This window comes from Melanostigma gelatinosum, assembly GCF_949748355.1.
Source record: "Melanostigma gelatinosum genome assembly, chromosome: 1".
In the NCBI taxonomy this organism is placed as follows: domain Eukaryota; kingdom Metazoa; phylum Chordata; class Actinopteri; order Perciformes; family Zoarcidae; genus Melanostigma; species Melanostigma gelatinosum.
Window position 1 is genome coordinate 29,189,220 of NC_136634.1, and position 10,296 is coordinate 29,199,515.

Below are 10,296 nucleotides of genomic sequence, written 5' to 3' on the forward strand. Positions count from 1 at the left end.
TCCATTGTAATTTTATATCCTATATAACTATATATTCCACTTGTTTTATCACTAATAGTGTTCAATCTATCCAAATACAGCAGTGTGGCTTCATTTTGAGAGCCATAATCCTCTCTGAGCCCCGTTTGTGTCTGTAATCTATGGAGTTGTCTCGTCTGACTGCAGTTTCTCTGTGTCTGTGGAGACCTACCTCAGCATTGGTCGATTTCAGTGAATGAACCCTCCTTCGATGCATCAGTCCATAGAATTGAGCTGGGACAACGTTGTATTGATTGACAGAATCGTTAGCCAGTCAAAATCAAAACCGCGCCGTCCCTCGCAAAGCGTAAAATCCAATACACCGAAAGTAAAATCCCCACCCCCAGCTCCCCTAAGCTAGATTGACCCCCCTTTCTTCAAGGAAACAGTTCAATGACAAACAGGATATACGTCTAACACATATTTGAATAGAAATAACCAGGAATTTATCTGTTCTCTTCACGAAATCAGCTCACGGTATGGTGCATTTATGATTATTATTGATAAAGCGGTTTATGGTGCTGGTGCTTGTTGGCTGATAGCTCTGTAATGGTTTCACGGAGAGACATTCTGAAGATATCTCTGGAATCTGTGTTGAATCTTCGTGCTTTCTGATGTGTTAGCTTTTAGCTTTGTGTTCGTAACTGTGTGCGTAGCTCGCCGAGTCATGGCGAAAAATACATGACATTGTAGGGAACGACCGGATTCACGGGGCCTCTTTAAGGAAAGGGGCGTAACCCTGGTGACAGAGGGGGTTAAAGGGTGGCAGGAAGTGAATGTGTGTATGTTTTGTATGGATGGAAATAAACGGCCACAAGGTGCAGCCAAAGGGAATACTCGCAGTTCAAATCGAAGGTGTTGTCAAGCAGTAAAGGTTTTGTTGTAGTTCTTTCACGTTTCAGGCTCTGTCTCTACATTCAACATCGTCCTGATGACGGGGACAGTCCACAGAACTCTGTTGGGTTGTTTGGTCTCCACATGCCAGTGTTTGAACCCACCTACCTCTCCACCTATGCACTTCCTCACATACATTGTTATTTTTGTGACCACAAACACACTTCATGCTCTTAAAAAAAATAAATAAAAAATGGCCGCAGAAGCAGGTCAGTCGACCACAGCACTTTACTCTCTGCAAAGCAATAAAAGATGTGCGACGCTTCGCCCGTCCTCCAGACAGACGGACCTGTTTCAGAGCAGCACCCTCTTGCTTGTGAGTGGAGGGAGAAGTTACCCACAGCTCAAAGCCTATTATGCTATGGATGGTTTTAAATATTACCATCGATAAAGATATTATTTTCATAGTTTTTCATTGTCAATTTCTCTCTTGCAGTGGAGCGTGGTGATGTATATTATGTGTATAAATATTCGTCTTGAATAATACCCCCTTTGAAGTCAAATTCCATGTAGCTTTTCTTCACATGTTGGTTTTCTAATATATTGAATGGATGTCTGCACCCTAATAAAAACAAGTGTGTTTGTAGCAACTTCCTAGTTATTGTGTACACGTGAATGTCAGATTCACCTCTACTGCTTTGTTCACAGACATTCAATGTTACTTTACTCTTTGACAAGGATGTATCCTGAACAGTGTTTCCCTCCACAACACTCAATCCCACTTTAATTCCCATCGTATTATTAATGTGTTGTGACCGATGGAGTCGTCAGATTTTCCCGCTTCACCCACATTGTATCGTCCCTGCCTACAGTTGTTCTGGTAGCCAGATGTTCATCACTGGGGAGAAAAAAAAAGAAGAGGAACAGAACAGCTGCAACACAGTGAGCATAGCAGAGGAAACAGGGCAACACAGATGTATTTACAGTATGTTTGGACTGGTCCATTCATCTACTGATGCTCCCAGGTGGACAGTTCATCACTTGCTTCACTGACATGATAGAAATGCTGGATGAGTGCTCAGTAGACGTCTGGGTAAAAATCTGTGAGACTCCCGTTGTGTTTTGAGCTCTTGTCCGTTTGGACTAAAGTGTAGTTAACACCAGTCATCCATCTGTTTGTCTCATCTGAGAGCAGAGCGATGGACCACTGTCCTGCAGGGTACAAGTACTGACAACAAGCTGCGCTCCTAATAAGGAAGGGCAGGCTGGCCGAGGCTCTCTCTGTAAATATCCCTCAGGTCTGAGAAAGACAGAGGAAGGGAAGCGGATGGATTGCAGCCTTATATGGACAAAGCACTTCTTTTCCCAGGGTTTGTGGCTCTGACCCCCGGCATGTTGCCAGATGTTACACAAACAGCTCCTCAGCGCAACCAAGTGGTGAAACTCGTGAAATGCTACAGCTGAGCTGCGAGTGAGGCAGAACATCTTGTTGGATCAAGAGAAAGGCTCATAAGGTGAAACGGTATGTGCTAAGCCTTACAAATGCCAGGTCCTACAATTCCCACAATGCAACCAAGTCTTTTATTAAACCTTTCTTGTCTGTTCGATGCACTAATCTTTCAAACCACATTCATATTTTGTATCCTTTTCTGTCACAAATTGACTGACAAACTGGCTTTTATGTGTAAAATTGGTAGAGCGCTCAAACGTCCACCTGGGACCGGAAGTGAGTACTGGGTACAGGAATACTGGGTGGTGTTCATCAGAGAGACCCTCAATCGCGGCCTTCTAGCAGGTTTACCAGGGGCCCACGTCTCTTAATAGGCTGTACCGTGGCTTTTATCCCATTACAAATAACAATAATCATTTCCTGAACAATTTTTGCCTTTACAGTAGAGAAATGAGGGTAAAGAGAGAAATTACATCTGCAAACAGAGGATGTTGCATTTCTTGGTTGGCAAATGATCGTGTAAATTGGTTGAGTGAGATGTAAAATAAAAGAGCGAACAGCAAAAAGGTAAGAAGGGAGTTTAGAGCGACTGGTGAGCAGAGGGGAGATGGCATGATTTAGTTTGGAGAGAGTGACGTGATACTTCTTAGAAGAGATGGGATGGAAATGTAAACACTGTAACGGTGACCTTCAGAGTATTTTCACAGTCTCAGCCAAGTGGTCCTGATGCTTTAATTGTGAATATGTGCGCACATGTGGCAGTAGTTACAGCCTGTAACAAGACTGACCAACTGTAACTAAAGTGTATCTTTATGTCGTTAAGACCTTTTTCTTCAAGCTGGGAGTTGACAACATAAATACTTGTGTTCTTGACATTCACTGAAAATCTAATGAGCATGTTAAAATCGAGTGGTGATCTATATTGATCCAGTGAAAACTGCACTGCTGGGTTTACACATACTCTGCTTTATCCTCGACATTAAATCCATGCCATGTTTTCCAGCAGACCCATAATCATGTCCAGGTTTTCTCTGCAGCACAGAAGGCTGCATGGCCTCCTCCAGTCCTCAGCACGACATTACTAACTTCAACCCACTTTATCAACAACATTTGAGTCCTTTGCTTTCACATGGACTCCAAAAGGAACTACAACACATGAGCTCTTTGTTTTTTGTTGGTTAAATAGTTAAGGACGAGCGCTTTGGGACCTTCTGCAGGTTTTATCTTCAATTAGCTTTTTCAGCATTCCTCTTTGTTGCAGAAACAGATGTTTCTTCCCGTTTAATGTATGTTGAAAGGATGTATGCTGGGTATTATTTATGCAGGCTGTTGAATGCAACACCTTTGATTAACTTTCAGGAGTGGTTTAGCTTAAGCTCTGACATTGTATGTTTATTTATTTGCCTTCAATGTAATTACTACTTCAATGCTTAATTACTGAGGAATTTGAGTCTGTTTTTGTTTTGTTGGATGAGTGGCTCCTTTTTAAACTTTCTGTTCACATCATTGCTTCATGATGTCTTTGGATGGCACATGTCTTGTGACACAAAAGTGTCAAAGTACACATTCCACAAATAGCCTGTGCAGGCAGGAACCTGTGAAGAGTGTGTGTTTGGTTCCACAGTAAACGTTTCCAGCAGTGATCTCGTGCCTCATACCCATGCAAACTGAGATATTTTAGTTTCGTAAGCTTGCATAAATACAGCACATAACCATAATAATCTCAATGAGGCAGTGTGTTATTCCCATTGAGAACTGATTTCAAAATATAGATGTTGTCAGACCACGCTAACTTGTATTATGTGAAATAATTATTCACTGTTGAAGAGCTGGGACCCTCTCAACGAACCCTGACTGCATTGGGGAAACCAGATTTCCAACTGAACACCACCATGTCCTATGATGAAGACCCTTACATCTTCACCACTGACGCTCTACCCACTGACCGCCGCTTCCTCCCTCCACTAGCCAATGGGCTGCTGGGATGGAGGGTGTACAACAATACCATGCACATGGGGGGGGTGTATAACGGGGAGGGTGGACGTTGTCACCGTGCGGATGTCCCCTGTCCTCTTGCTGTGAAGGTTGAGATGGACGCACCAGCCCAGCACACCTGCAGCCTGGACACCCGCACAGGTAGTCTCTGCAGTATTTGACCGTCTGATTGCAGGAATCTGTGTTGTGAAGAATTATGACGACTAATGGTATTTTCAGGTATTTTCACCCACAGCCTGAGCTCAGCAAGTGTAACGGTCTCACAGTCTCTGTATTCACACCGATACTACCCTAACCTGATGGTGATGGAGATTCTGATGGTGCGTCAGGTGACCTCAGAGGAGACAATCACTGTGAATCTGGTCAGCTCATTCACACCTCAAAGCAAAGACATTGTTTTCGAGTCTTGTCCTGATTACAAAGGAGGAAGGTACGCTTCACAAAAACATCTGTAAAATGCGCATTTTGAACTGCAGTATGAATATGATGCCTCACACAGTCTACATCCCACTCTCCCTCAGTCACGTCCAAGGAAAGGTGACCACTGCTGAGTTCCCAGGAGGTTCCTGTCCGTCAGTGCACCTTATCTGGACCCCCAAACCCCCCACCCTGACACTGCTTCCAGGACAGAGCCAGGCTCGCTGGGCCTTCATCCTGGTTGTGGCCAACAGTTTAGACACAGCTGAGGCCAATTATGACGAGGGCCTGAATCTGATAGCCTCTGGTGACCTGCGTCCGTCTCACGAGAAGGCCTGGAAAGAACTGTGGCTGCAGAGCAAGGTGGAGGTGGCAGGGTCAGAGGGCCTCTGCAAGGCTCTGATAGGCTGCATGTTTTACCTCCTTAGCACCTTCCCCTCCATACATGACACCTCCAGCTCCTTTGGTGGAGTCAGTCCAGGCGGACTGTCTAATGGTGGGGATGGTCAGGACTACTGGGGACACATTTTCTGGGACCAGGTAAGGCATGGTGTCCGTTGATGGCTAGCTATGTTGTTTGGATGTTGTTGGTTTGGGTTGTATGATGTATCACACAATGATCCCACCTTCCTGTGACAGGACATTTGGATGTATCCTGCCATAGCCCTCTTCTATCCAAAGCTAGCCCGATCTGTGCTGGAGTACCGGGTGGGGACTATGGATGGGGCAAAAGACAATGCCCAAAAGCAGGGCTTCAAGGTATGATCATCAGTGGGATACTCCATCACCATCACAGCTCTTCTTCCCTCACTGACTATGAGTGCACAGCTATGCAGTGAGCTAAACACATTCCTAACAAAGTTGAAGAGAACATTTGGTCTTTGTAGCTTTTTTTTTACTGGGAGCAGATGTGAAACTGAAAACTTTAGGACAACACATGAGAAACTCAATGGTAGTAACAAATCAGAAAAGGATGCGATGCAATCCACAAAAGTTAGAGCATGTGTGTTGTAACAATGAATTTAGTCCAGAAGCAGAACCAGGAACAGGTTAGCTTAGCTTAGCAGCTTCATTTAGCGAAAGACGAGCAGCAAGGCGGGAAAGAGCTAACCTGGCAAGATGCAACATGTGAATCAGTAAGCTTTATAGGTATATGCATGCATTTTGTTACCTTTGAACAGAGCCAGACTAGCTTCAGGTCTTTATTCTAGGCTGAACATCTAGCTCTATTCTTTAAATGAGCATACACACACGAGAGTTGTATCGATCTTCTGATCTAAATCTCGGCAAAAAAAAGTGTATTTTACCCAAATGTTAAACTTTTCCTTTAAGTCCCCATTGGAAATACAACAAAAATAATTATGCTTGTAAAACTAAAAAATAAAGTCTACAAAAGATCAAAACGAGCTACATTACATCAACAGTAATTCAACATTTACAGTTAACTTTACCTAGAATGTTGTACTAGCAACACTTTAGCCTCAAGCGTCTTTAATAGCTGTAACAAATAGAGTATCTGCAGATAAGAGTAAACGAGAGCGTTGTTGTTTGATATCATATTCGTGTCAGTTAAGTTGCTGAGGGATGGAAACAGACTGGTGGTAACAGTGTTGTGTATAATTTAGGGCTGATACTGTTACTCTTTTTCTGCGTGCTCTTGTTCTACATTTTAACAATAACCATGAAACTGCGACTGAGTCTTCTAAAGAAAAGATGTTACCAATACAGGGACTGAAGTTCCCATGGGAGAGTGCTGTGTCAGGGAGGGAGGTGTGTCCAGAGGACATTTATGGACAACAAGAGATTCACATAAATGGAGATGTCACCCTGGCCTTCCAACACTATCTCTACCTCACTGAGGTATACTCTTTTATCCCCACTCATCATAGTGTCTCACCCGGGCCTGTGTGAGGATATCAACTCAGCTCTTTGTTGCAGGATCTGTCCATGTTCACAGAGGGCCAGGGCAGAGAGGTGATCTACGGTGTGGCAGATTACTGGGTTTCTAGAGCATCATGGAACCTCGAGGACCAGAAGTATCACCTCTTAGGTAAAAAGAACATGATTAGAAGGATTATTATACAGAATACATTCAGCTTTACATGATTAACAGGCAAATGAGTCAATAGAAGTTAAATTAAAGACATCTGACCTCTCTCATCTTCCACGGAAAAACACAAATCACACAAAACGTAACAAAGTAGAACTAAAATAGCATGAAGCATTTCCCTTTTTTCCCGTTCAGGTGTCATGCCACCTGATGAGTATTACTACGATGTCAACAACTCTGTGTACACAAACGCGGTGGCCAAATTCAGGTACTGGTATTTGAATATTTTCCTGCAGTGGATATTAACTGGTGATTACCAATAACACAGAACGTTTCTCATTCATCAGTCTCCAGTTCGCTGTAGATTTGGCCGACCTCCTACAACATCCGGCACCGAAAGAATGGCAGGAAGTGGCCGAACACCTCAAAATACCTTTTGACGAGGAATCCCAGTACCATCCTGAGTTCGATGGCTACGTCAAAGGTTACTTTTTGTTTCTTTTGGACACTGACCTTCATAAGATAATCATGTCCACGATGTGGGAATATAATTTGTACTTCTCACAGGTCATCCAGTGAAACAGGCAGACACGGTGATGTTGGGCTATCCTCTTGGACTGCTGATGTCCCCAGAGATCAGGAGAAATGACCTGGAAGCGTATGAACCAGTAACAGACCCTAATGGTCCGGCCATGACGTGGGTAAGACACAGCATGTTGCATGTGACTGTATCAGAGATTTATTGCCAAATGCACTTAAAGAAGTGTTCAGATCCTTTACTAAAGTATATATAAGAGTAGCCAAACCACAATGTAAAAAATACACAATTGAAGGTCTTGCATTCATAATCTTACTTAAAGCTCAAATTAGGCCATATTTGTGAAGGTGGAGATAAAAGAGTGTGAATATGCTAATGTTGCTCTGTAAATGCTGAATGTGAACAAAGGCAACTGTTTGCTAACACGTTAGTCACATCAACTTCATAAGGTGATGATGTCAGTGTTTATCCAAAAAAACACACAAATGCAGCTTTAAAGTACAAGTATTTACTGCAAAATGTACTCAAAGTACATATCCGTCAGCATTTTATTGGATTGGATTTGATTATTACCAAATATAACTGCTAGAGGTGGAGTTCATTTTTGTCTACTTTAGACTGTTGGTGTTTTAATCTGTAACAACTATTTTAATAGCTCATCACAGATTTTGTAAAACCAAATTACGCAAATGCAAATGACCTAGTATCAACAGCTGTCATGTAAATTGGTTTGGTTTTTTAGTTGTATTAGTTGCCTGTAGTGCACATAATTATATGTTTTACAGTGTCTCCTTGTATTGGATTTAAAAGCCTGTTGTTGCTGATACTTCTTTCTTAATAAGTGTATGTTTATACCAATGCTTTTGCTTTCCATTGTAAGGGTATGTTTGCAATCGGCTGGCTGGAACTGGGCGAGGCTGAGAGAGCTCAACGTTTACTTGAGAAGTGCTACAAAAACATCCAGGGGCCGTTCCAGGTGTCCTTCTGACTCACACAGCCACATAATGCTAGTAAATGCCTGTTTACTGGATATCCTGTGAATGTGTGATTGTCTCCCCTCACAGGTATGGAGTGAATCAGCAGATGGCTCTGGTGCAGTCAACTTTCTCACAGGGATGGGGGGATTCCTGCAAGCCGTGCTGTTTGGTTATACTGGCTTTAGGTCAGTTCACAATGAAAAACACCTCAATATGTACACAGCATGTAGGCAGCGATACAGAGAGTGACATGCTGTGTTTTTCTTCTAGAGTTCAGAAGGAATGCTTGGCCTTTTCCCCACTTCTTCCCAATGACATTTCTGAGCTCTGCGTCCGTGGTGTGAACTACCTGGGCAGTCAGATGGACTGGCTGCTGAGGAAAGATGAAGTTTGTATCATACTGAGGGAACAGGCCAACAGTGCTGGCAACATTAAGTCCTGTGATCTGCAGGTTGTCCTGAAGGCATCAGGAACTACAATCCCTCTAACGCCAGGTGATACACACACACACACAAGCAAAAATAGATTTTAGTTTTTAGTACAAGGATATTCATCCTTAAATGTGCTGCATATTAAAAAACACACTTAGTCTTCCAAACTACAGACAAATGGTGAATATGAAAATGATACAATACAAAATAATGATAACAACAGTAGTACATTAGTTAATAGGTATGGCACAGTATTTGAGTTACAAAGTAAGAAAGAGTGCAATAATGAGGAAAATTCAGTCTTAAACTGCATGCATGACATATTTTACAACTCCAGAAATGGCACCATCCCTCTGATCCAGGGAGAAAATACCTGCGAGAGCTCACACTCCCTCTTTGGTATCATACCTCCCATAATGCTTACAAAAATAGTGGCTCCAGAGTTGGTCAGTAATCGAAAGTGACATACCATTTGTCAGAATAAGACAATGTGATTTCAGTCGACTGTATGTTGGAGTGAATCTGGAGACTGTGGTGGCAGATGTTGCACACTGGAGGATGATAGGACGCTTCTGGTTTGCAAAACCAATTCATACTCAGAGGAATTCCGTTTCTCAATAATTTGCCAAGATGCTATTGATTAATACACTCCAGTGTAAACTCCACCCCAATCCATAATACATGATATATTTCAACAGAGGGAAGACCGAAAATGACCAAACAAATCCTCTACAAGCCTATTTGTTTGAATTCATGTGCATGTATTTTTCTGTTAATTAATATGTTGCATCAAGTCTCATGTGATTTTATTTAGTACTGTGTTATCTTCACTTTGCTCCTTGATTTCAGATCTCATATTTTTTAAATGGCACTGATGCAGTAACAGATTATCATTGATTTACTAATATACATCTATATTTTCAGGGAAGCCGGTTACTTTTCCTCGAGGGCCCGGGTGTGTTTGTAAACTGGTCTCGGCGTATTCCTGTTGGCCTCTCTGAAACAATGGCCATGACCCTCCTCATCATTTACCAGCAATTAAAAATATGTTGAGCAAGTTATTTCATATCTAACCTGCCGTTAAGTTGTATGTTTCCATTCACTCGAGCATTAGTAATCATGGACAAAATGTATGAAATTTTTAGTGTTATTTTCATGATATGCCATCGGTGTTATAAAACCAATGTTGTATTGTAAATGAGTTATATTCAAATAAAACTACATTTTGTGCAAAGCTTAATTGTCCCTTTTGCTTTCCATCTCTTGAGAATGTTCACCTTGGTGAGCTGGATCTAAAAAAACCTTTGTTGTTTGACTTAAAATATCATGTTTGATTCTGATATCCGGTGTCTTTGTTTAGCAGTCCTACAGTGTGCAGGAGAGGGTGTGACAAAGAACAGAAAAAAACGCTAATTTTTCTTACATAAAAACTGTTTGTGTCCCTCAAACTGAAATGACTAAAGAACGGGAGATAAAGCTGTCAAACATGTGTTTGAGTATCACAGACGGGGCGGCGCAAATCCTGCCAAATATCGGTTGGTTGATTTAAATCTGATCAACGCTGTAACTCCGCCCTAAACTTTTCA

General features: G+C 42.2%; 1 protein-coding gene across 4 annotated transcripts; it reads left to right on the forward strand.

The window, feature by feature from the left end:
• The first annotated feature begins 389 nt into the window (after window positions 1–389).
• LOC306779732 (protein-glucosylgalactosylhydroxylysine glucosidase-like) lies at window positions 390–9,950 on the forward strand. 4 transcript variants are annotated; one of them, XM_079271724.1, is made up of 15 exons: window positions 413–495; window positions 2,222–2,374; window positions 4,130–4,438; window positions 4,517–4,727; window positions 4,819–5,254; window positions 5,354–5,473; window positions 6,443–6,574; window positions 6,653–6,764; window positions 6,960–7,032; window positions 7,112–7,248; window positions 7,332–7,465; window positions 8,183–8,278; window positions 8,367–8,464; window positions 8,550–8,773; window positions 9,635–9,950. In XM_079271724.1, the coding sequence occupies exons 3-15, from the start codon at window positions 4,195–4,197 to the stop codon at window positions 9,709–9,711; spliced, it is 2,094 nt and encodes a 697-aa protein (XP_079127850.1). In that variant the 5' UTR covers window positions 413–495; window positions 2,222–2,374; window positions 4,130–4,194; the 3' UTR covers window positions 9,712–9,950. The 4 variants fall into 4 exon arrangements, with proteins under 4 accessions (XP_079127847.1, XP_079127850.1, XP_079127849.1 ...); XM_079271721.1 differs by lacking the exon at window positions 2,222–2,374 and having other exon boundaries at window positions 390–495; XM_079271723.1 differs by lacking the exon at window positions 413–495 and having other exon boundaries at window positions 540–2,374.
• Window positions 9,951–10,296: the final 346 nt, after the last annotated feature.